Source organism: Loxodonta africana, chromosome 11 (genome assembly GCF_030014295.1).
Source record: "Loxodonta africana isolate mLoxAfr1 chromosome 11, mLoxAfr1.hap2, whole genome shotgun sequence".
In the NCBI taxonomy this organism is placed as follows: Eukaryota; Metazoa; Chordata; class Mammalia; order Proboscidea; family Elephantidae; genus Loxodonta; species Loxodonta africana.
This window is the reverse complement of record NC_087352.1, coordinates 35,636,301-35,664,026: the sequence shown is the minus strand read 5'-3', so window position 1 is coordinate 35,664,026 and position 27,726 is coordinate 35,636,301. Positions and strand designations below refer to the sequence as shown.

Here is a 27,726-nt window from a genome sequence, read left to right as displayed (position 1 = left end):
ATCACTCAGGAACGCACTATTCCCAAGCAGTCTATATAATGAAAACAATGTACATGTAACGCAGAGTTCATCCAAAATCGTGTTTTTTTACATATCACACAACGTACAATTATATAACAGAGACGTAAAACAACATAGAAACAAAAGGGGAATTGACAGTAAAAATAAAGTAAGGGTCGTCTGAATCAGGAACTAATTTCTTCTTCAAGTTTCCAGTAAATCTCAAAACGTATTTAGAAACTAAGGAGCACTTGGTGGCCAGCAACCAAATTACGAAATGAACATATCACTGCGCAGCGGGGATGTCTTGCCGAAGGAATAACAAATGTCTGTAATTCTTAAGTTTGGATAAAGGCAGTGGAATGAATTTAGAAATATGTCCACTTTTCACAATTCACTATAGAATTTCCTTTTCACAGTCCCCATGTTTGTATAAACAGTTCTTCTCTGAAAATAAAACACAGTTAAAACGTTTTCTCTCAATGAAAAAATACATACAAATACATCAATTTATCAAGGTAAGATAGACCGTGGAAATGCATTCACCTAGTTCAAGAACAGCTGAGAAGCTTGAAGGGTTTTGAAGAGATTAGCTGTCAAGCAAATTTAATTGGAGACGAATTACTCTCATATAGGATAGATGATCCAGTGCAAAAAGTAAACCTATTTTATCCTATGATAAATGTAGATGTACACATAGACAACTGGTATTTATGAAACATCTCACATTATCAAGCACTCAAATTTTATATCATAAAATTTGACAAAACATGCTGCATTTAATTCTGATGAGAGAAGCTACACACTCATGCAAAAATAAGAGCGCACACACTGTGTAAGTTCTATCAAATACTGAGTGTACCAGTTACGAGTCAAATATTGCCAAATTAAAAATCAATAAAGTAAGTACCACTTTAAATATGGACTTCAGTTATATTAAAACTGAATATTCATAGTCTTGATTCCTAAAATCTTGGGTTTCTTCTGGCAATTCGTTGAAGAGTTCATTCATTTTAGTATTTTTGCTTTTAAAATGCAATACTTTGATGTTCTTCTTTCATAATACTTTCTTATAATACTTGAGGATAAGAATATTAAAATTCATTTCAAAGACATGTAGGCTAAGAACCATCACTCTATTAGCACTGAATTCATTATCTTTCTAACTGTAAAATGTCAAGAAACACATAGTTTAAGGAGTAATGGATAAATAGCACATTCCCTACGAACTACTAAGCAGCTATAACTGCTACAAAACAAAACAGAATACAACAAAGTGGGAGGCAGAACCAAGGGCATTCGCTTACCTGGAATTTTCTTTTTAGACCCTAGTTGTGTTGTATTCAGATTCATGTTTGCTTAGAGACCCAATGAGGCAGAACCTGGAATGTTATGGCTATTTCATTCAACAAAGTAGTAGTTGTACAAAAAATACATATATGCACACAAATATTTACTTAAAAGCATTCCTAAACTTTCAAAAATATATAAAAACCTGAAGAAATAATTTTTTTCTCCAACAGCATGCAAAACATATTAAGTCAACTAGAAATACTGTAGGTTTTGAGAATGCATAATTCATTGAGAAAGTAGGGGAAATTATAAAACAAACGAAATGCTAATATACATGCAAAACAAAACAGAAATAAACTGGATCTTTAAATTAAAATTTTTTTTAATTTAAATATTCTGTCCTTAAAACTTTTATCATTTTAGTGCCCATAACACAACACAGATAGTATTGTCTATATGCCAAGGAAAATAAATTAAACTGTTCTATGAATTATAGAAGCAATTAACTATAGATGATGAGTATTTTAGCATTCCATGCCACCATATGCAATTTTTAATGTAAGTATTCTGTTAATATGGAAGAAAAATATTTTCATTTTAATACCAAAATATGTTATATCTCAAAATATATTATTTTTACATTAAAATTATTCAATAAGATGGGCAAACCATCATGATAAGGCAACTGTTTTCCAAATATCATTTCACATCTTAAAAAATATATAGATGGGAGTGGCATTCATGACCTCCTTTTAAATATGTGAAAGCCAAGCAGCAATAGAAATTTATATCATAAACTAAAACCCATAGTTTTTGTAGAAAGAAATATCGTATGTGTATAGAAATAAATATCTTTGGCTTTTGTGTGTGTTTGCTCACACACATATCTGCATCATGTACATCTATGGGATTTAGGAAGAATAAGGATAGTGCTGAGAAGAAAAAAGTTGAGGCACCATGGTCTGAAACACTAGCAAAAAGAGAAACTAAAATATGAAGACAACATAGAACATGATATTCTGGAAGTATTTCAGTCCTCAAGTTATAGTTGTCATCAAAAAATCTATGGATACTGACCGCTGGACGGCTTTATCGTGTCTGGACAGCCTGTGACTCGTGGTGGGTACCTCCTCAATCTCATCAATGTCACAGGCATCTGCAGCGTCTTGCGAGTAGTTGTGTTTCATTACAAGGATATTCCTTCTGCTCACGGGCGGGATGAGGGGTTTGACGGGCTGTGGGGGCATTTCTGTCAATACAGAAGCATCTCTTGTGCTGAGGTTACTGCGGCTGCCTTTAGCGCTGGACAGCTGTGATCCACAGTGATGGTCATGAATGCATTTGGAAGATGACCTCCGCAGTTTATGGTAATTTTCAAAGTCATCTGGCACATCTGCAAAGTCAGCTGCAGCCCCCGTCCCTCTGAGAGTGCATAACTCGTAATGTGGAGGCTCAAACACCTCCTGGAACACCGTCTGGTCAAAGTCTGATTTCCTCTGGACATATTTCTTACGAGGCTGTTTGATCTGCACAATGACAGAGATGATGATAAGGATGATGACGATGCAGGAAGTCACGCCAATGACAGTCCCACTTGTGTTGGTCAGCTGGTCCAGGAGATTGGCTTTCCTTTTTTCTACAGGTTGAGGAGAGTGAAAACCACAAACAGAACAGAACAGAAACAGACCACCACACATTAAAAATTACAGTTAAAGTGAATATTCAGAACTTTAAAATGAAAAAGGCTAAGCCTAGTTTTTATAGACTTAAAGAAGCATGAATTAAAAAAAAAATTAACAAAGTTTCAATTTTCAAGAGGGCCCCATCTTCCAGCCTTGAAAATAGCTTTCCAATTGTCCAGCATTGCATCCCTGCTATAAAACATATGCGTGTGCACGCACACACACGTACATGTTTGGAAAAGGTCTTCTAAGACCTTTAGCATGACATTTGGGAATGAAATGGCAATTTTTTAAACAATACATTATTTTCTTCTCATAGGTATAAGGAAACCTATCAATTCCACTATTTGAAATATGAATATCCCCATACCGCTCTATATCAACAGAATAAAGGCCAAAACCACATGATCAGCTCAATAGACACAGAAAGTGCGCCTGAAAAAATCTAGTACCCCCTCATGATAAAAACATCCAAAAACTAGGAATAGGAGGGGCATCTTTGATGTGATAAAGGGCATCTTAAAAAATCATAATTAATGGTGATAAGTTGAATGCTTTCTCCCTAAGGTCACAAACAAGACAAGGATGTCCACTCTCACACTTCCATTCAACATTGTATTGGAGGTTCTAATAGGGCAATCAGGCAACATAATAAAATAAAAGACACAGATTGGAGAAGAAGTAAAGCTATCTCTATTTTCAGATGACATAATATTATATAGAAGATCATAAGGGATCCAGTAAAATGTTATTAGAACTAATAAGCTATTTGAGCATGGTGGCAAGATATACAATAAATACGCAAAAATCAATTCTATTTCTCTACACTAGCATCGAAATTAACAATTTAATATACAATAACATCAAAAATAATGCAATGCTTAGGAATCAATTTAACAAAAGAAGTACCAACTTAAACTACCATTTTTTAAAGTAATTTAAAAAGACTTAAGTAAATGGGAAGACATCCCATATTCATGGATCAAAAGATTTAATATTATTAAGGTGCTGATACTCCCCAAATTGATATGCAGTTCAGTGCAATCCCTATCAAAATCCCAGCTGACTTCTTTGCAGAAATTGACAAGCTGAATCTAAAGTTTGTACGGAAATTCAAAGGACCTAGGATAGCCAATACAGTTTTAAAAAAGGACAATTTTGGAAGACTCATACTTCCCTATTTCAAACCTTACTACAAAGCTACCATAGTCAAAACAATGTGAAACTGTCATAAGTATAGACATACAGATAGTGGAATATAATTGAGAGTCCACAAATAAACTCACACATCTATGGTCAACTGACAATGGTGCCAAGACTATCCAATAGAGAAAGAATAGTCTCTACATCAAATAGTGCTGGGACCAGTGGATATCCACGTGCAAAAGAACGAAGCTGGACCCCTTTTTCACACCATTTGCAAAAATTAACTCAAAATAGATCAGAGACTTAAATGTAAGAGCTGAACATATATAACTCTTAGAAAAAAACATTGGCATAAATCTTCATGAGCTTAGGTTAAGAAATAGTTTCTTAGATATAGCAGTAACAGTACAAGCAACAACAAAAAATAGATAAATAGGATGTCAATAAATTTAAAAACTTGTGCAACAGGAGACACTAAGAAGAGAAGTGAAAAAGTCAACCTAGAGAAAGGTTGGTGGTTGGAACCCACCCAACGACCCCATGGGAAAAAAGACTAGGTGATCTGTTCCCATAAAAATTACAGCCCAGAAAACCCTACAGTGCAGTTCTACACTGTAATATAGGGTCGCTATGAGTTGGAATCAACTCGACACCACACAACAACAACAGAGAATGGGAGAAAATCCTTAAAAGTTATGTATCTGATAAGCGTCTGGTAACTAGAATACATAAATACTCTTACAACTCCACAACAAAAAGACAACCCAATTAAAAAATGGGCAAAAGATCTAAAAAGACTTTTCTTCAAAGAAGATATAGGAACGGCCTACATGCGTATGAAAAGATGCTCAGTGTCATTAGTTATTATGGAAATGCAAACCAAAACCACAATGAAATAACACTTCATCCCACTACAAGCTACCAGTTGCCATTGAGTGGATTCTGACTCAAGGTGACCCCATGTGTGTTAGAGTAGAACTGCTCCATAGGTTTTTCAATATTTGATTTATTGGCCATAGATCTCCAGGCCTTTTTTTCTGAGGCATCTCTGGGTAGACTCAAAACCCCAACCTTTCAGTTAGTAGCTGGGCACATTAACTATTTGGATAACACAGGGACTCCCAAGTTCACCCCACTAGAATGGCTATAATAAAAAAGACATAATAACAAGTGTTAGAACGGATGTGAAGAATTTAGAAACCTCATACTCTATTGGTGGGTATTTCTGTTGCATCAGCTTCAGAAATCATTCTGGCGGTTCCTCCAAAGGTTATATGTAGAGTTTCCACAAATAAAAAATAAAAAAAAAATTTTTTTTTTCATATGACCTAGTAATTTTGCCCCTAGGTGTATGCCCCAGAGAAATGAAAACATATGTCCACACAAAAACTTCTACATGAATGCTCACAGAAGCATTATACCTAATAGCCCAAAAGTGGAAACAACCCAAATGTACATCAACTGATGAAGGGATAAACAAATGGTATGATGGTATGAAATAAATGGTATGATGCATGGTATATCCATACACTGGAATATTATTCAACAGCAACTAGGAATGAAATACTGATACATGCCACAACATGTGTGGTCCTTGAAAACAGTACACTAAGAAGCCAGTCACAAAAACAAAACAAACAACAACACAAACATATGTTTAAGATTCCCTTTACATGAAAGGTTCAGGATAGGCAAATCTAGAGATGCAAGGTAAATTATTTGTTGTCTAAGACTGGGCTGGGGGGGAGGGAAGAAATTAGAAGTGGCTGCTAGTGGGTATCAATTTCTTTTTAGTGTGATAAAAATGTTCTAAAAATGACTGTGGCAACGACTGTACAACTCTGAAAACACTAAAAACTACTGACTTATACATTTTAAATGGGTGAATTATATGGTATGTGAATTATCTCAATAAAACTTCTATATAAATGATTAAAGTGATACGTGATTATTATTATAATTATCAGCTTCCTATACTTATTGTTATTAACATTGTTCTTTTTGCTGTTATTTAGCAGTCCTGCCTTTCTTTTCTGTTCTTTCTGGAGAACCAAAGCTAATGTTTTTCCTAACCCACATGCAGCAGGGTGTTAAAATAAAACTAAACCAACAATTAAACAATAAGTCTAATGATAGTTTAAGAGTGCTTTCAGGTGTCATTTTCTCTTTGCAGTGGAAAGATAGTTCTCTCCCCTTGTGGTTTATTATTTGATAAAAAATAAAAATGGAACAAATGAGGAAATGTTTCCTATCTGAATTAAATTTGAATGTGGCTTTGCCCCCATTTTGAGGCTGTTTCTCTGTGCAGTGTACAGTGACCAGTTTACTTCCATTTCTGCCCTGAAATCTCATCAGTTTTGCTGTGTTCAGAAGTTCATAATGCATTCCAATTCACATTTTCTTGATTACCATCTCATGTCAAATACCCTCTACATTCATAGGCACAGCATCACATTAGATGAACAAAACCGAGAGTGACCACTAATCATTAAAATCCTTTCATGACCTAATTATTCCTCACTTTAAATTTTTTGTTCATTTTTTTCTTTCATTAATGGAATGCATGTTGAATCACTGAGTCTGTCTGAATTGAGTGTGTCCCTCTGGGATCTGTGCGTAGGAGTGGTGGGATGCATATGTCCCTCTAAACTCTGGGGATAGGGCTGGTGGGATGCATATGTCCTGTTGGCCTCTGGGATACAAATGTCCCTGTGGACTCATGTACAGGTTTACTGATACCCAAATACCCTTACAGAATGCACAATACCCTTTAAAAACAGTAATTTGCAGCATACACCTATTTATTCCATTTCAAATGGTTGTACAGGTTCCCTCATGATGGCAGCATGTACTGAAAGTGGGAAAGCAACTTCTCAAAAAACCTGAGAGATGGAAAATGTAGGTGGTCAAACCTATATCTCATTACTCAGGAAAGGATTAGCAGTGCTGTATTAAGATCCTTCATGAACTATTTAATTTCTATCTATTCAGAAATTGTTCCTTGTACACAAAACTAACCATCACCAATGCCCCATGATCAAAATAGTTGAAGCAGGACCTGCCCTCCTTATTGACAGTCTGAAACCACAGCTACTATTACAATGTTTTTTCTGCTTCTAGCCACAGAGGGCATTTTAATAGATGATATTGGACTTTACACATGAAAGAGTTATCTGTTTCTCTTCATTTGCAAATTGTTTAATATTGGATCTTAATAAAAGAATATATCTGGCTCTTCTAATTTAACTAAAACATACAACCTTTAGAACTCAGCCAAGGATTCCTGTCTCTATAAATCAACCTCCGTCTTTAGCTGAGAGAAGCTTGGAAGGTATTTTCACTGGGGGAAAAAAAAAAAGATTTTAGCAGCAAAATTGAAGTTAAGTGGCAGAAAGTACTCGAAAGCACAAATGTTCCTTCAATACACTTTGTCTTTAGTGTGTGTGAACAATGTCCAATGAGGACAAACAGGAATAGCTGAGAGGTACCTGAGGACAGACGGGGAAAGGGTACCTGGATGAGAGCGAACTAACAAACTCCACTAAGCTCTGATTTCCCTCTTCCTGGCTCTGTAGGTTCTAATAGAGAGAAAGGTCTTAAATACCGCATGAGTAAAGGCAAAGAAAAATGCTTACTAATCAATTACAAAACACGCACAGAGCTCATAAAACTCCCTATCGTTGTGGTTGTTGGGTGCCATTAAGTTGATTCTGACTCACAGCAGCCCCACGTGACAGAGTAAAGCTGCCCTACAGCTTCTCCAAAGCTGTCATCTTTATGGCAGCAGATCACCAGGACTGTCTCCTGCGGAGCTGGTCGTGGGTTCGGTCCACCAACTTTTCAGTTAGCGGTCGAGTGCTTACCCATTGCACCACCAGGGCTTCTTTAAAAGCACTGTATGCTCTATTTCTAAGGGTGCTGGATACATATCAACATTGAAATAAACTTCCCCACTCCACCCTACAGGCAGGAAAGTTTTTGAGTCTCAAGGACTAATCATTACCTTTACAGTGATTTTCATCCCAAGGATACACGCAGTTCTGGAGCCCATTACAGACCAATGTGTTGTTAATGCACATGTTACTATGGCAGAAGAAGGTATTGCCTTCACAGGGAGCTAAAAACCACAAACAGAAGAAAAGAAAAAAAAGGTATCATTTATGCTCAGAAGAAAATCGCTCACATTTCAAACCTAAAAGCAAAAAGATGAGAATGACCGTTTGCCTTTACATTGAGATAAACAACCTGACATGAGATTCTCCAAAGTGTTCAGTTGTGGTGATTATTTTTTGTGTTAGCAACAAAGCTGGCATTCCTCTACAGTTGCTCAGTTTAGAAAGCTGGCACAGGGTGCTTTCTACTGTAAAAATGAAGTACATTATCCACACAGGTTTTTTTTTTTTTCCTGATCTATTCATTAGCAGGAAACCCTGGTAGCATACTGGTTAAGCGCTACAGCTGCTAACCAAATAAATGGTCAGCAGTTTGAATCCACCAAGTGCTCCTTGGAAACTCTACAGGGCAGCTCTACTCTGTCCTATAGGGTCACTAGGAGTTGGAATTGACTTGATGGCAGTGGGTTTGGTTTTGGTTTTTGGATTCATTAGCAAATACTGTTAAGTGCCTACCATGCACATAACATTATGTTTGGTACTGAAATTCCAAATGCACAAATTTGCTACCACTGTGCATATAGATTTAATTGAAATACTGCAATAATTTGAAAAAAACATCTGCTCAGCAAGTACAAATTAAGAAAAGTATGTAATAAACCAAACCCTATAATGTCATTTATGAATATGAAAAAAAAAAAAATCATGGGATTTCAGGACCAGGAAGAAATTAGTCCTGAAGGACATAAGAAAAATCTACAACATACGCATCCACATTGAACACATATACAGTAACAAAATTAGTCTACATGCATTCCACACATTCTAGTGACTTTAGGTACGATGGCCCATGATCTCCAAATTAAAATGCACATTTAGGGCACTGGGGGGTAAAAGAAGAATCCAGAAGGTATGAAATTTGGTTAGCTAATTAGGATAAAAAATGAGCACTTAACACAGCAAGGTAAAAGTTTACATATGGTTTCAATATTAGAAAATTATATTTCTTTCACTATTAGAGTAACAGGGATATTTAAAACAGTCTCTGTTCTGGGTGGAGTATTACTGAATTATGACATAATTCACAGAGACTGCTTGGCAGTTAACTTTTGTTTTACCTTTGTAATCACTCCATAAATCTCAGAAAATGTAATTTTAGTGTTTCTTTTTTTTTTCCTGCTACAATATTTCGGCCACCCTTTTAAGCATAGGCATTCTAGAAAAACCTACATACGAAACACATAATTTATAGTGGTTAATTAATGAGTAAAAATGTATTGTTGTTGCTGCATGTCATCGAGTCAATTCTGACTCACAGTGACCTCGTATGACAGAATAGAACTGTCCCATAGGGTTTCCTAGGCTGCAGTCTTTATGGGAGCTGACTGCCAGGTCCTTTTTCCCCCCACAAAGTGGCTGGTAGGTTCAAACCAACGACCTCGGTTAGGAGCTGAGTGCTTAACCATTCTACCATCAGGGCTCCTAAAGATTTATTAATGTTCAATATTATCTAAACACTGCTACCTTACTATAAAGAGCCCCGATGGCTCAGTGGTTAAATCTCTTAGTTACTTACCAAAAGGTTAGCGTTTCAAATACACCAGCTCTTGGACAGGAGAAAGATGTGGCAGTCTGGTTCCATAAAGATTATAGCCTTGGAAACCCTATGGTGCAGTTCTACTCTGTCCTATAGGGTCACTAGCAGTTGGAATCAACTGGACAGCAATGAGTTTGTTTGTTCTTTTAACAATCACGCTATAAAGGATTACGTACTTTTGAAATTTTATAGTGCAGATGATTTAGAAGGTTACCTTCTTTAATGTACTTGTTATATTAGTCCAAACTTTCAGGAATATACTTAGTATATTTATAACATACCTAGAAGAATCCTTTTAAAAAGCAAAATAGGCAAATCCTGAAAATCAAAAGAAAGGCAAACGTAGCTAACTCAAGCAAAAGGGATAGATCCCTCCTGGCTAACCACACACTCTCCCCTTCCAGCGCCTCTGCTGTAATAATTTAAGAGGATTTCTTCTTTCTTCTGCTCCGAATTGACTTCAGGTTTCTGATTAGAGATTTAAAAAAAAAATGTAGTAGTTATCTTGGGGAAAAAAAAAATACTGAAGAGTAAAAGTATGTGGTAATCATTTCAAAAAGAAAAGGATCATGCTTAACCCTTTACCAGACTAGCGATTTGTTAAGCACCATACAAAACTTGTATATTGTCAATTTTAACAATCTGCTATGGTATTGCAAAAATATGCTTTTTAGTAAGGAACTAAATTTGCATTTTAGTTGTCAACCATAATGGCTTTTGCAAAACTGATTTGGTCTGTTAAGCAGATGATGGATGCTGTCAAAATGTGTACACAGAGCAAAAAGATGTTTTCTGCATATAGATGTGAATGTCTGCAAAGCGTTTACATACAGAGGTAAAAACCACTCAATTACCGAATACACTGCAGTGGTTTTGAAAGTAGAGTTACTCATCAAGTAGAGAATACCTTGAAAAGAGCATATATATTTTTTGACCTTCCGTAATGAGTTAAGAAAACCATTACTATTAAATAGGATGGGCTAATGAAAAAGTTTAAACATGTAAATACCTAAGTAAAAAAGGTATCGCACTTTGTAATACGTGAACTAAAACAGTACTGTTTAGTTTAGTAAGATCATTGTGCTTTGTATTCCAGATACTCCAGGTGTGACTTCATTGGTCTCTGCTGATGAGTAGTTGTGAAAATGTCTTATAAACTGTAAATCTGTATCAGTTATTTTTAAATGTTAGTGGCTTGACTGGGACTGCAGATAGTACAAGGATGCCAATAAATCACAACCCCGGGACATTTCTTTATATTAAATAATTATGCAAATATGAAAACTGGAATCATTCTACCTTCTCTTTTTTTTTATCATTCTAGATATTATTTCATATCTTTATCCCTTACTTTTGCTAATATCTATACAGTTTCTATGAAAATGACAAACTAAAAAAAAAAAAGCCCAAATCAGAAAATAAACCGATGATAATGAAATGTTTTTAACTCAAAAATGTTTGGGGGATATTTATTTTAATAACTTTCCTAACACATCTTCCTCCAAACCCTCAATCTAGAACACTAGTCATTCACATCACTAAAAATCAATCCCTGGTGCTAAACTGATGATCCCCTTCTATGATTCAACATGTGGTTTTAAATCGGTTCCGCTGGTACACGAAGTAAGCACAATGACAAGTAAATACAACTAATTAACTTTACAACTTGCAGAAATTAACGTTTCTCTCCTCTTGCTTTCCTGAAAGTCATTGTATGGATTTAGTAATATATTTGAATGTGAAAACAAAGTCAATGATACACCAGAGACCTCCAGCTGCAAGCTCTTTGGTTTTATGTTGCTATACTAGTTACATGTGTAAAAAAACAAAAAATGAGTTTATAACTAGTATGCCTTTTTTTTTTTAACAGCCAAGCAAACAAACAAACAAAATCTGCTTCTAAGATACGTCTAGGACTTTCTAGAAGCTAAGACTTTCTGGCTAAGTGATTTTTATATCTAGGAGAGTACATTCCTTTGCTACCTTCATTTTCAGTGTAAAATATCATCAAAAGTTCAATTCTCAAAAAAAGAAGCAGAAAACAGAATTTATGCATGTTAAATACAATAACAAATGCAGATTTTAACATGTGCTTGTACTACTTAGTAGAGGAAGGTTTAGCTGTGTACGGTATTTAGTTGTGGTATTCCTCTTTAACAAGACTATCAAGAGAGCACATATTTTTGAAAACCAAATAGTAAAGACAGACTCAAGTTTCATCTTGGAAAGCAATGTATAAAAGAGAATAGATCTTGGCCTTTTGGCATCAATGTAACATCCAGGAGTGTTTTTCCAAAGTTCTTAGTGATCCTATGGAATTGAGACTAGGGTAAAAATGAAAATATTGTCCCATAACTGTGGTAACACAATTTTCGGAAGAGGCACCTTTGAACCAGATTTTGAGATTATGTACAGGTACTTCAATTTTAAATTCCATTTAAAATGTCCATTAAAAAAAATCCATTGGCATCGAGTCACTTCCGACTCATAGCAACCCTTCATAAAGGCAGAGTAGAACTGCCCCATAGGGTTTCCAAGGAGCGTCTGGTGGGTTTGAGCAGCTATACCTCTTAACCACTATGCCAACAGGGTTTCCAAAAATGTCCATGGTGAACATTTATTCAAATATTTCATGACAGATTTTTTGGAACCACAAAATTTAGTAGACCACTTTGCTATAGAGAGGCAAAACTGTTTTCTGGATCATTAAGATTGAGATAAATGGTACACAACTGCCTATCATCCTTTCAGTGATCCTCAGGGCATGTACCCATCAGAAGGCTCAGGAGCCTTGTGGTAATAAAAAAAAAATCAAAATAAAAACCGAAACTTTGGGAAGTGTTGCCCCAGTGTTCAAAAGCTGTTTTAGGGATAAAATTCTTAAGAAAACATAGAATACTATGGAGAATTACTTAAGATTATACTTTTTTTTTTTTATAAAGTATAAAAAGTAAACAAGTTGTTGTAATTATCAAAACACACCAACACACACACATGGAAAATTTTACTAGAAATACATAAACTAAAATGTCAGCAATGGTTATTCCTAGGATTTTCTCCAATTATATTTAGCTTTTATTGAGAAATTTTCCATACATATATGCGTATACATATAAATACATACACAGATACAGGTTCCTTCTATAGTCAGAAAAAATGTTAATGAAAAACATACGAAATGTTAATCCAAAAAAAGTCAGTTTTATATTTCAGAATTTTGAAACAGTAAAATCATAGTTTTTACAAAACATCTATAATTTACTATTTCAGAACACTTAATTGTGTTCATGTGGAACCTGTACATAGAACAAAAGGCAGTCATTTGAATAGAACAAAGGGATACTGTTTGGTTTAAAATCAGAAAAGCTTTGCTTCAGGATTGTATCCTTTCACCACACTTAGTCTGTACGCTGAGGAAATAATCCAAAAAGCTGGACAATAGGAAGAAGAACGTGACATCAGGACTGGATGAAGACTCATTAAGAACCTACGACATGCAGATGACATAACCTCGCTTGCTGAAGGTGAAGAGGACTTGAAGCACTTACTAATGAAAATCAAAGACTACAGCATCCATTATGGGTTACACCTCAACATAAAGAAAAAATCCTCACAACTGGACCAATAAGCAATATCATGATAAACAGAGAAAATATTGAAGTTGTCAAGGATTTCATTTTATTTGGATCCACAATCAACACCCATAGAATCAGCAGTCAAGAAATCAAATGACACATTGCATTGGGCAAATCTGCCGCAAAAGACTTCTTTGATGTGTTAAAAAGCAAAAACGTCTCTGTGAGGGCTAAGGTGTGTCTGGCCCAAGCCATAGTGTTTTCAGTTACCTCATATGCATGTGAAAGCTGGATAAGGAATAAGGAAGACCAAAGAAAAATCGATGCATTTGAATTATCTATCGTGTTGAAAAAGAATACTAAGTATTCCATGGACTGCCAGAACAAAGAAATCTGTCTTGGAAGATGTACAGCCAGAATGCTCCTTAGAGGCAAGGATGGCGAGACTTTGTCTCACTTAGTTTGGACATGTCATCAGGAGGGACCAATCCCTGGAGAAAGATATCACGCTTGCTAAAATAGAAAAAGGTCACGGAAAAAGAAGGAGTGAGGTGGATTGTCACAATGGCTACAACAATGGGCTCAGACATAAGCAATACTTGAGCAGATGGTGCAGGACCAGGCACATTTTGTTCTGTTATACATAAGGTCGCTATGAGTTGGAATCAACCCGATGACATGTAACAACAGCAAATACTTTACTACATATAAAAATTGTTAATGACTTTTATAAATTATTTTACTGAATACTGCTTCATTGCTTTCTTTTAGGTTCCATTTTTAAATACGCTCATAGTCCAGTGCTGACCACAAGGTGGCGAGCTTACACCAGACATCAGTGAAACTGTGTTTCCACCCTTCATCATGTTTATTAAACCAGGAATGCATCTTGGAGAAACAACATTTTTCCCTTAATATTACTGATCCTTTAAAGAAACAAATTATTTAGAAGGAGGTGGCCAAAAGTATTTTAAGCATATTAAGTAAAAGAAGGCAAAAGCAACGACATCCCCAACACAAAAAATAAAAGGTTTTTGTGTTTTCCATAATAAAGAATGTTGTTGCTGTTAGGTGCCTTTGGGTAAATTTTCACTCATAGCTACCCCATGTGACAGATTAGAACTACCCCCCTGGAGTTTTCTAGGCTGTAATCTTCATGGAAGCAGATCACCAGGTCTTTTTCTCTGAGGAGCCGCTGTGAGGTTTTGGACCACCAGCCTTTCAGTTAGCAGCCAAGTGCTTAACCATTGCACCACCTGGGCTTCTTTAATAACGAATAATAATACATAGATTTTAAAATGACAAAGGTCTAATCATAGATCTCCCCTTATTTTTCAGTGCTTGTCTCACATATTGAAATTTTTTTTTCAATTCTGTAATTAAAAGATTTTTGATTTATAATTGCTGTTGTAATGTTTTGACCACTAAATCCCATTCTTGACCCAGGCTTTATAGTTTACAAAACTATCGTTGGTTATCTAGTTGGAAGTCAAAGAACATCATAGTTCAAGAAAAATTTGGAAATACAAGCGATGCTTGATAATGTTATTCTTAAAAAAAAAAATGACGCACGCATTACATCACCTAAACAAATGCTTGGGGCTTAGGGTCAGATGACCACACACACACACACTCATACACACCCTCACACATTCATTTACACTCACTCAAACACACATATTCTCACAATCACACTTTCGCACACACTCACGCTCGCTTACCCACTCACATAGAGACTCACACTAATATGCACACACATGCTTATATCTTTGGGTCTTCTCCTGCTTTTCCTTATTCCTCCTCATTTCCCCAAGCTTCACTTTGAACAGAAATGCTCCAGAACTGTGTGGAGACTCAGCAGAGCAAGGAAGCATCTCCTTGCTTCATTTCTTGAATTCAAGTTTTATCAGCCTTGAAGATACTGATTTATTAAAACTTTCTGGTACTCAATATGCTCTAGAGTCTTTCTCTGAGAGATGGAAATAATCATTAGCATTATTATAAATATGTAAATGTGATACATATCTACATAGATATTTTGGCAATGAATTCACATTGAAGAGCAGAATCTAACATATCTGAAAACTCAATTACTTTTACTCAATGATAATTTTGATCAATTCAAGTGACACAGGCAATATTTTCTCCTGCTTCTCAGGCCACTCTGCTGGCCTGTCCTGACCCTTCAGTCAGCTCCCCGGGGTGTCATCAGCCCCTTCTCTCTGTCCACATCCGTTCCTGGGTGTTCTCAGTCTGACTCAGAGCCTGGATGTTCTTCTGACTCGCAGGTTTGTACTTCGGCTCTGACCTCTGGTCTGAGAGTCAGAATAACACTGCAATTTACTTCCTACAGAATGTCTCCACTTGGAAGTCAAATTAACATCTCAAATGCAATGTGGCCAAGTGGCCTTAATCAAAAACAATTGATTATCACTGTGTTCCTCTCAACCACTCCTCCCCACCTAAATTCTACCCCCTCAGCTGTTCAGGCTAAAGACTCAGGGTCATTCTTCATCCCTTTTACCCCCCAGACACCCAAGTATAGACTGGCTGTATTAGCTCTATCTCAAATCCAAGCTCTTCTTAACATCGTGTTGTGGGTTGAATTGTGTCCCCGGATGGTCTACCTCTCAGTATCTGCGAACATGACCATATTTGGAAACAGGGTCTTTCCAGACGTAATTAAGCTAAGTTGAGGTCTTTAGGGTGGACTCTAATCTGACTGGTGACCTTTCAAGAAGGAAAAAAAAAAAAAATACACGAAGACACACAAGGAAACTGCTACGTGATGACAGAGGAAAACACTGGACTGATGTGTCTACAGCCAAGGAACGCCAGGATTGCTGGCAGTGCCAGAAGCTAAGAGAAAGGCGTGGCACAGATTTTCCTCTAGAAACTTTAGAGAGAGCATGGCCTGGCAGACACCTTGATTTCGTACTTCAAGCTTCCAGAACTGTGAGAGAATAAACTGCAGTTGTTTTAAGTCACCTAGCTTGTGGTACTTTGTCTCTGCAGTCACAGGAGACTCAAACACATCTATGCGACTGCTACAACTGACCACTCTCATCTGTCCCCAACAGGTCTCCTACACTGACCCACAGACACAAGGGCCAGAGTGATCAGGAGTGCTTTAAAGTGTGACTCAGACCACGTTTCACCCTGTGTAGAACAAAAGCTTCCCAATGACGTTAGATTAAATTCCAAACTCATTAGTGTCCCTGAAACACAGTCAGAGATCTCCAATCTCAGGACTTTCTGCTTACTCAAAACTGTCACCCACCTTCCTGCTGAACTCACATTTTACCCACCATTACCACAGGGCACCATGTCCTCATCCCTCACCACCACATTACTCCCCCATAACAAATACCAGGACTTGAGCCTATCTTCTTTGTATATTTAATTAACTTGCAGATGCATTGTTTCATTCAGTATGAAGAAAGGCAAAAGACTTGTTTTGTTCATCACCATATCACTGGTGCTTAGAACAACACTGGAAACCTTGCTGGCATAGCGGTTAAGAGTCTGGCTGCTAACCAAAAGGCTGGCAGTTCGAATCCACCAGGTGCTCCTTGGAAATCCTATAGGGCAGTTCTACTCTGTCCTATAGGGTCGCTGTGAGTTGGAATCGACTCAACAGCAACAGGTTTTTTTTGTGTTTTTTTTTTTTTAGAACAACATTATCCACTTGGTAGGAGCTTAATAAATACCTGTTGACTGACTAGCATCAGAACAAAAAGTCTTTATGCATTAGGGCAATACATATCAAATGCTATCTTCTCACTAAATTCTCACAATAATTTTAGTTTCTAAGAAACAGCAAAACTTTTCTTAATGAACTTGAAGAGATAAAATACTAAGACATTGTAGGTATCAATTATGAGTAAGAATCTGGGTATAGATTAAAAATATATACCTTGCAGCTAAGTACTGGTTTTAACTGTGATATTCTAACTACAGAAACAGGAAATGTGAAAAACCATATAAAATTTATTTGGCCATCAGAATTGTCCTCAATACTTTTTTTTTTTTTGAAATGAAGAGAAAAACTTGCCTCCACCACCATACCTTAAACTTAAAGTGGCCTTCAGGCTATGCAAGTACAGTAAATGACATTTTATTTGAAAAAATGTTGCCAAAATTTTAAGTCACAAATAGATTTGAACACCTTCTCATCATCTCATTTATCATCTTTGCATGTTTTTTGAAAAGTCAATATCTGCTTCCAAAGCTCTGTTCCAATATGCCTAAATTACTAGTCAAAATACCCAGTATTATTGAGTAATATATACCTTAATTTCTTTTTTTAATACAAGAAATTCTGTGTAAAATTTCAGTTTGATCTCACATTTATTAGATTTTTCCCACATCTATCTGTTAAAATTGCACATTCTTAGTGTTCCAAAAGACATCAGATTAAGAAAAGAGAAATGTCTTCATGTGAAAATTACATTCCATAGAGGCAATTTCTTTCCTCACATAAGGTGTGTATGACATCCAAATTTATCAATTATTTTCTGATTTCAAGACACCTTTATACATTTTTATAACACTATTATGTCTGTTTTGGTTAGTTGTGCAACAATTTATTCATAGTGTGCAATTGGACATGACGATAGTTACAATAAAGAGGATTTTACATTTCCTTGGGGTCTGTTTTCTGATTATTATTAGGCACTGGGCATGTCTGCTAGTGTTTGTTTTCATGGCTGATGCATACACGTCTATAATAGTTGATTAGTTTAGGCACCCCGTTCTTGTTATCAGGTATGTATTTAGCATCACTGTTGTATATGCCAAGCCCCAAGAGATGGACTTGCAGTATGTAAAGATTTGAGGCAACCATCCGTGGACCCCTATAACACCAAGCATCCATGAACTGCTATAGCACCAAGCATCTGTGGACCACTTGACATCAAGTATCTATGGACCACTATGACACCAAGCATCCATGGATCGCAATAACATCAAGTATCTGTGGACCACTATGACATCAAGCATCTGTGGACCACTATGATACCAAGCATCCATGGATCGCTATAACATCAAGTATCTGTGGACTACTGTGACACCAAGCATCCATGGATCACTATAACATCAAGTACCTGTGGACCACTATGACATCAAGCATCTATGGACCAATAGGACACCAAGCACCCATGGACTACTATAACACCAAGTGTGCAATTCTGCTAGTTCAAATGAAAACAATTCAGAACAGTAATTTCCTGTCTCCATATAACAAACATGTACTGTCTATGTTCAGCAATCTGCATTATCTAGGGTAGCTGTAAAGCCCGAATCAGAGATCAATATACATTACTCCACAAATCCTACCGAAAATCACAAGGAATCTGTTGCCATTTTTCTTACCCACCTGATCACTTGCAGAACCACACTTTACTAAAGTCAATGTTGCCCTAGAAACTTAAACAAAATTCTGCAACATTATCTAAGTAATTCAATGAACAGACGAAGAAAAATTATTTAAACCAGGACATTTGTTTTAGTCTAAAACACATTACAGATTTGACTTTAGCATTTAATTATTCCACTAAAATATATGTCTACAGGCATAATCATTTTTGCAGTAATTTGAGTTGAGACAAAGTCAGGAATACAAGTCCAACAAAAATTCACTTTGAATATTAAGATAATTTGTTTGACAGTTGTTTTGTTTACGGTAGAATTGGACTCAACCAAATCCTTAAAAATAAGGGAAGAAAGAGAGGGAAGGAGGAAGGGAGGATGGAAAGAGGGAAGAGGGAAGGAGGGAAGGAAGGAAGTAAGGAGGGAGGGAGGGAGACGGAGGGAGAAAGAAAGGAAGGCAGGGAGAGAGGAAGGGAGGGAGAGTGATATGGTCTTTGGCTGATTATATGATTTTATAACACTTTCCTTTGCTCAATAACCTCATTATATTTGAAAGTAAGAAACTGTTAACTATCAAAGTTTCAGCATGTTGTTCTCATACTAAGTATCGATCTATACATTGATCTAAGAGTAAATGATATACGTGTGTTCCAAGAATCATTTAGTCAAGCCTTTTTAAACAATTTCCAATTTTTCATTATTAGAAACATACATTAACCTACCAAGAGTACATGTTCTTAGACATTAATTTTTTTTAATCAAAATGCATGATCCTATTTTTTACTTTTTCACTATTTTAGAATTTTGACACACAGTACTCAACTGCTCCTCAGAAAACATTTACTTTTATACCAGCAGTGTGTATGTTTTCATTCCTCACACCATCTCCAACACTGTGTATTCATTATTGTGCTTTTTAAATAATCTGAGAGATGAAAATGGTGTCTTGCTCCTACTTGAATTTAGATTTCTTTGTTTACTAATATGTGTAGGTGTTTGTTTCTTGTAAAAGAGGCCATTTGTGCTTCTTTTGTGAAGTACTTTTTCAGTTTATATGTTTCATGTACTTTTTTAATTGCCTTATGCAATTCATATTCTTTATAGGTAGGAATTATTATATTTTCTTAGTGTCTTATACAATCTTCATTTTTTATAGGATGAGGAGAGTTACCCATTGCTTGTCCTTTATATTGCTGTTTTTCCCTTCCAGTTTATGTTTTTTTTTAAATTTATTTCAATTATGATGTTTTTGTATTAACGCACATTTTAAATTTCATATACCTGAATATAGTGATTTTTTTTTTAATACACACTCTTTTATGTCCTGTTTAGGGAGACATGCCACATGATGACACATATTCAGCAATTTTCCAGCATATTTTGTGTATTGTTGACACTTAAATCTATGCCATCTGGCATTTATGCTGCCGTATGGTATATATAAGTAAATATTTCCTGTATTAAGAAAGTGCTCTTAATCTTTTGAATACACACCAACTCATAATGGTAAGGACTAGAGCTCTATTATCAGTAAAATATCAATTCACATTTTAGTTGTTATGGGCTAAATTGTATTCTTTGAAATATATGTTGGGGGGGGGCCGAGATGGCTGACTAGGTAGAAGCTACCTCGGATCCCTCTTGCAACAAAGACTTGGAAAAACAAGTAAATCGATCACATACATGACAATCTACGAACCCTGACCATCAAACACAGATCTAGGGAGTTGACCTGAGTGACAGAGACTGAGAACGAGGAACCATGGGGAAACAAGGACTGTTTTCGGAGCCTGGAGCCAGCATCCCAGTCAGAAAGCCTTGGCGCCGGGCTTTGGACTGGGCTTAGGGAAGCTGAGCATAGCATCCTAAGATGGTGCAAACATGGGATGCAGACCTAGCCCTCAGAATTGACCTCAGGGGAAGCCCAGCCAGTACATGCAGGCAGCGCAGTGATGTGGCTGACAGGAGAAGAAGTCACCGGGAGGCAGCGACTGGTTTTGGAGCCTGGAGTGCGGCATCCCAGCTGGGAAACCTTGGTGCTGGGCTTTGGATATTTGGACCAGGAGCAGAGGAACTGACCATGGCTTCTGAGACAGCACAAGCACAGGACGTGGGCCTGACCCTCAGAGGCAACCTCGACCCAGCCAACACACACAGGCTACACACCCCTCGGGAATCTCAGATAAAGCAGTCATCACCAAGCCAGATAAGTAACTTTGTCTATATTCTGAGGTGCTACTATTTACTCTCTCCTGTCTATCTGATCCCTCCCCTCCCCTTCCCAGGCGGCTTCATTAACATTGGAATTTCCTGAGCCAGAGAGTGAAGTGCTCCGCGGTTTTTTGGTTTTTTTTTTTTGGTCTTTTCCTAACGCATTCTCCTGGCCTGAGAGAAGCAGCTACAAAAAAACCCAGGGACCAAAAATCCTTCCCTGACTTCCCGAAATTGGACTAAAAACATAGAACCAGCTCCAGCCAAACATATGTGATCCACAGTCTTGGGCTTTCATCCCTACAGGGAACAAGGCGGCTATTATAAAGCAAAGGCAATTCTGATAGGGATATGACTGTAATTGTTTTAGCGGATTACTGGAAAGACAAGTTTCCCAGGTCTGATATCTCTGCATATTCAACAGAGCCCTCACTGACCCACAATGGGGAACTGAGGGCTGAAGCTCCCCCCAGACCACCTAGCCTCCTGCCTTAGGGGTCTGAGGATGGTGACACCTACCAATCTGTAGAGGTATATATATTGGGTGCCTAAGGTACAGCTACAGAGCCCATCCACCAAAGTGCTTTAGGAATAGAGACACACCTACCTCACTGGCACTTGGGGGAACCCTGTCAGCATCCTGCCCCCCCTGGAGTGTGACCCCCTGCTGCTACTAGAATCTGGTGCACACAACTATCACCACTACTCCTCTAGGTGGATAGGTGACAGCCTGCACCACACACTTGGTGACCCCAAATCAGATTCTACTCAAGAATAGTGAATGGACTCTTAGGCTTATATATCTGGTAACAGCCCAAACCAGCTGGTAATAGGCCATAAGTCATTCAAGGGCTACAACAATCAAGACAGCACAATCTAGTAGCCCGTCTACATACATTCAAAGAAAACAAAACAAGATAAGACTCAGTGAGCAAATGTAAAATAAATCATTACAATATCTTATAGATGGCTTGGAGACAGCAGTCAGTATCAAACCACATAGAGAAGCAGACCATGATTGCTTCTACAACTCCCCAGACTAAAGAATCAAAATCTTTCCCAAATGAAGATACAATCCTGGAATTGCCAGATGCAGAATATAAAAATACTAATTTACAGAATGCTTCAAGACATCAGGGATGACCTCGTAAATGAAATAAGGCAATCTACAGAAAAAGCCAAGGAACACACTGATAAAGCAGGAGAAGAAATCAAAAAGATTATTCAAGAACATAGTGGAAAAATTAATAAGCTGCAAGAATCCATAGAGAGACAGCATTCAGAAATCCAAAAGATTAACAGTAAAATTACAGAATCAGACAACTCAATAGGAAGTCAGAGGAGCAGACTCGAGCAATTGGAATGCAGAGTGGCTGACCTGGAGGATAAGGGAATTGACACCAATATAGCTGGAAAAAAAAATCAGATAAAAGAATTGAAAAAAATGAAGAAACCCTAAGAATCATGTGGGACTCTATCAAGAAGAATAACTTGCATGTGATTGGAGTTCCAGAACAGGGAGGGATAACAGAAAATACAGAGAGAACAGTTAAAGATCTGTTGGCAGAAAACTTCCCTGACATCATGAAAGACGAAAAGATATCTATGCAAGGTGCTCATCGAACCCCATATAAGATTGATCCAAAAAAGAAAATCACCAAGACATGTTATAATCAAACTTGCCAAAACCAAAGATAAAAATTTTAAAAGCAGCCAGGGATAAAAGAAAGCTCTCCTACAAAGGAGAATCAATAATAATCAGTTCAGACTACTCAGCAGAAATCACGCAGTCCAGAAGGCAATGGGATGACACATATAGAGTACTGAAGGAGAACAACTGCCAGCCAAGGATCATATATCCAGCAAAACTCTCTCTCAAATATGAAGGTGAAATTAAAACATTTACAGATAAACACAAGCTTAGAGAATTCGCAAAACTAAACCAGAGCTACAAGAAATACTAAAGGAAATTGTTTGGTCAGAAAATCAATAATATCAGATACCACCACAACACAAGGTCACAGAACAGAACATCCTGATATCAACTCAAATAGGGAAATTACAAAAACAAATTAAGATTAATTTTAAAAAGAAAAAAAAAAACGCTCAAAACAGGGAATCATGGAAGTCAATATGTAAGAGATCACAATAATCAAAAAGAGGGACAAAATACAGGAGGCATAGAACTCCCATATGGAGAGGAAATAAGGCAATATAGGACAATACAAGTTAGGTTTTTACTTAGAAAAATTGGGGTAAATATTAAGGTAACCACAAAGAGGTCTAACAATTCCATAACTCAAAATAAAAACCAAGAAAAACATAAGGACTCAGCAAACATAAATTCAACTACTATGAAAATGAGGAAGACACAATTTACAAAGAAAAACATCTCAGCACAAAAAGGTAAGTGGAAAAATGAAATTGTCAACAACACACATAAAAAGGCATCAAACTGACAGCACTAAACACATACTTATCTATAATTACACTGAATGTAAATAGACTAAATGCACCCATAAAGAGACAGAGTCTCAGACCGGATAAAGAAACACGATCCATCTCTATGCTGCCTACAAGAGACACACCTTAGACTTAGAGACACAAACAAGCTAAAACTCAAAGAATGGAAAAAAATATATCAAGCAAACAACAATCAAAAAGGAGCAGGCGTAGCGATATTAATTTCTGACAAAATCGACTTTAAAGTTTAATCCACCACAAAGGATAAAGAAGGACACTACATAATGATTAAAGGGACAATTGACCAGGAAGATATAACCATATTAAATATTTATGAACCCAATGACAGGGCTGCAAGATACATAAAACAAGCTTTAACAGAACTGAAAAGTGAGATAGACACCTCCATGATTATAGTAGGAGACTTCAACACACCACTTTCAGAGAAGGAAAGGACTTCCAGTAAGAAGCTCACTAGAGACACGGAAGACCTAATTGCTACAATCAACCAACTTGACCTCATAGACTTATACAGAACACTCCACCCAACAGCTGCAAATGTTCTAGTGCACATGGAACAGTCTCTAGAATAGACCACATATTAGGTCATAAAACAAACCTTTGCAGAATCCAAAACATCTAAATATTACAAAGCATCTTCTCAGACCACAAGGCCATAAAAGTGGAAATCAATAACAGAAAAATCAGGGAAAAGAAACCAAATACTTGGAAACTGAACAATACCCTGCTCAAAAAAGACTGGGTTATAGAAGACTTTAAGGAGGGAATAAAGAAATTCATAGAATGCAACGAGATTGAAAACACTTCCTATCAAAACCTCTGGGACACAGCAAAAGCAGTGCTCAGAGGTCAATTTCTATTGATAAATGCACACATACATAAAGAAGAAAGAGCCAAAATCAGAGAACTGTCCCTACAACTTGAACAAATAGAAAGCGAGCAACAAAAGAATCCATCAGGCACCAGAAGAAAACAAATAATAAAAATTAGAGCTGAACTAAATGAATTAGAGAACAGAAAAACAATTGAAAGAATTAACAAAGCCAAAAGCGGGTTCTTTGAAAAACGTAACAAAATTGATAAACCATTGGCCAGACTGACTAAAGAAATACAGGAAAGGAAACAAATAACCCGAATGAGAAATGAGATGGGCCATATCACAACAGACCCAACTGAAATTAAAAGAATCATATCAGATTATTACGAAAAATTGTACTCTAACAAATTTGCAAACCTAGAAGAAATGGATGAATTCCTAGAAAAACACTACCTACCTTAACTAACACAATCAGAAGTAGAACTAAATAGACCCATAACAAAAAAAGAGATTGAAACGGTAATCAAAAAACTGCCAACAAAAAAAGCCCTGGCCCGGACGGCTTCACTGCAGAGTTCTACCAAACTTTCAGAGAAGAGTTCACACCACTACTACTAAAGGTATTTCGGAGCATAGAAAAGGATGGAATACTGCCAAACTCATTCTATGAAGCCACCATATCCCTGATACCAAAACCAGGTAAAGACACCACAAAAAAAGAAAATTACAGACCTATACCCCTCATGAACATAGATGCAAAAATCCTCAACAAAATTCTAGCCAATAGAATTCAACAACATATCAAAAAAATAATCCACCACGACCAAGTGGGATTTATACGAGGTATGCAAGGCTGGTTTAATACTAGAAAAACCATTAATGTAATCCACCATATAAATAAAACAAAAGACAAAAACCACATGATCTTATCAATTGATGCCAAAAAGGCATTTGACAAAATACAACACCCATTCATGATAAAAACTCTCAGGAAAATAGGAATTGAAGGAAAACTCCTCAACATAATAAAGGGCAGCTATACAAAAAAAAAAAAGTTTTTTTTTTTTTTTTATACAAAGCCAACAACCAACATCACTCTAAATGGACACAGCCTGAAAGCATTTCCCTTGAGAACAGGAACCAGACGACGATGCCCTTTATCACCGCTACTATTCAACATTATGCTAGAGGTCCTAGCCAGAGCAATTAGACTAGACAAAGAAATAAAGGGCATCCTGATTGGCAAGGAAGAAGTCAAATTATCTCTATTTGCAGATGACATGATCTTATACACAGAAAAACCTAAGGAATCCTTCAGAAAAATACTGAAACTAATAGAAGAGTTTGGCAGAGTCTCAGGTTATAAGATAAACATACAAAAATCACTTGGATTCCTCTACATCAACAAAAAGAACATCAAAGAGGAAATCACCAAATCAATACCATTCACAGTAGCCACCAAGAAGATAAAATACTTAGGAATAAATCTTACCAAAGATATAAAAGACCTATACAAAGAAAACTACAAAGTACTAGTGTAAGAAACTAAAAAGGACCGACATAAGTGGAAAAGCATACCTTACTCATGGATAGGAAGAATTAACATAGTAAAAATGTCTGTTCTACCAAAAGCCATCTATACATACAATGCACTTCCGATCCAAATTCCAATGTCATTTTTTAATGTGATGGAGAAACAAATCACCAACTTCCTATGGAAGGGAAAGAAGCCCCGGATAAGTAAAGCATTACTGAAAAAGAAGAAGAAAGTGGGAGGCCTCACTCTACCTGATTTTAGAACCTATTATACAGCCACAGTAGTCAAAACAGCCTGGTATTGGTACAACAACAGGCACATAGACCAATGGAACAGAATTGAGAATCCAGATAGAAATCCATCCACATATGAGCAGCTGCTATTTGACAAAGGCCCAGTGTCAGTTAATTGGGGAAAAGATAGTTTTTTTAACAAATGGTGCTGGCATAACTGTATATCCATTTGCAAAAAAATGAAACAGGACCCATACCTCACACCATGCACAAAAACTAACTCCAAATGGATCAAAGACCTAAACATAAAGACTAAAACGATAAAGATCATGGAAGAAAAAATAAGGACGACCTTTTAGGAGACCTAATACAAGGCATAAACAGAATCCAAAACATTACCAAAAATGACGAAGAGAAACCAGATAACTGGGAGCTCTGAAGAATCAAACACCTATGCTCATCTAAAGACTTCTCCAAAAGAGTAAAAAGACCACCTATAGATTGGGAAAAAATTTTCAGGTATGACATCTCCGACCAGTGTCTGATTTCTAAAATCTATATGATTCTGTTAAAACTCAACCACAAAAAGACAAACAACCCAATCAAGTTGTGGGCAAAGGATATGAACAGGCACTTCACTAAAGAAGATATTCAGGCAGCTAACAGATACATGAGAAAATGCTCTCGATCATTAGCCATTAGAGAAATGCAAATTAAAACTACGATGAGATTCCATCTCACTCCAACAAGGATGGCATTAATCTAAAAAACACAAAATAATAAATGCTGGAGAGGCTGAGAAGAGATTGGAACTCTTATACACTGCTGGTGGGAATGTAAAATGGTACAACCACTTTGGAAATCTATCTGGCATTTTCTTAAAAAGTTAGAAATAGAACTACCATACAACCCAGAAATCCCACTCTTCGGAATATACCCTAGAGAAATAAGAGCCTTTACACGAACAGATATATGCACACCCATGTTTATTGCAGCACTGTTTACAATAGCAAAAAGCTGGAAGCAACTAAGTTGTCCATCAACAGATGAATGGTTAAATAAATTATGGTGTATTCACACAATGGAATACTACGCATTGATAAAGAACAGTGACGAATCTGTGAAACATTTCATAACATGGAAGAACCTGGAAGGCATTATGCTGAGTGAAATTAGTCAGAGGCAAAAGGACAAATATTGTATAAGACCACTATTATAAAGTCTTGAGAAATAATATAAACTGAGAAGAACACATACTTTTGTGGTTACGAGGCGGGGGGAGGGAGGGAGGGTGGGAGAGGGTTATTTACTGATTAGTTAGTAGATAAGAACTACTTTAGGTGAAGAGAATGACAATACTCAATACACGGAAGGTCAGCTCAACTGGACTGGACCAAAAGCAAAGAAATTTCCAGGATAAACTGAATGCTTCAAAGGTCAGCGGAGTAAGGGCGGGGGTTTGGGGACTGTGGATTAAAAAAAAAAAAGGGGACTTCTAAATCAATTGGCAAAATAATTCTATTATGAAAACATTCTGCATCCCACTTTGAAGTGTGGCGTCTGGGGTCTTAAATGCTAACAAGCGGCCATCTAAGATGCATCAATTGGTCTCAACCCACCTGGATCAAAGGAAAATGAAGACCACCAAGGTCACACGATAACTATGAGC

The 27,726-nt window shown here is 36.8% G+C and overlaps 1 protein-coding gene across 1 annotated transcript in view; it reads right to left on the bottom strand.

Moving 5' to 3' along the window:
- Positions 1–1,321: 1,321 nt before the first annotated feature.
- NETO1 (neuropilin and tolloid like 1) overlaps positions 1,322–27,726 on the bottom strand; it is a 163,434-nt gene continuing 137,029 nt past the window's right edge. Inside the window, exons 8-10 of the mRNA XM_003406250.4 lie at positions 8,125–8,238; positions 2,371–2,929; positions 1,322–1,382 (exon numbers count right to left, since the gene is read on the bottom strand). Of these exons, the coding sequence (XP_003406298.1) occupies positions 1,322–1,382; positions 2,371–2,929; positions 8,125–8,238 (734 nt within the window). The remainder of the gene's footprint in view (positions 1,383–2,370; positions 2,930–8,124; positions 8,239–27,726) is intronic.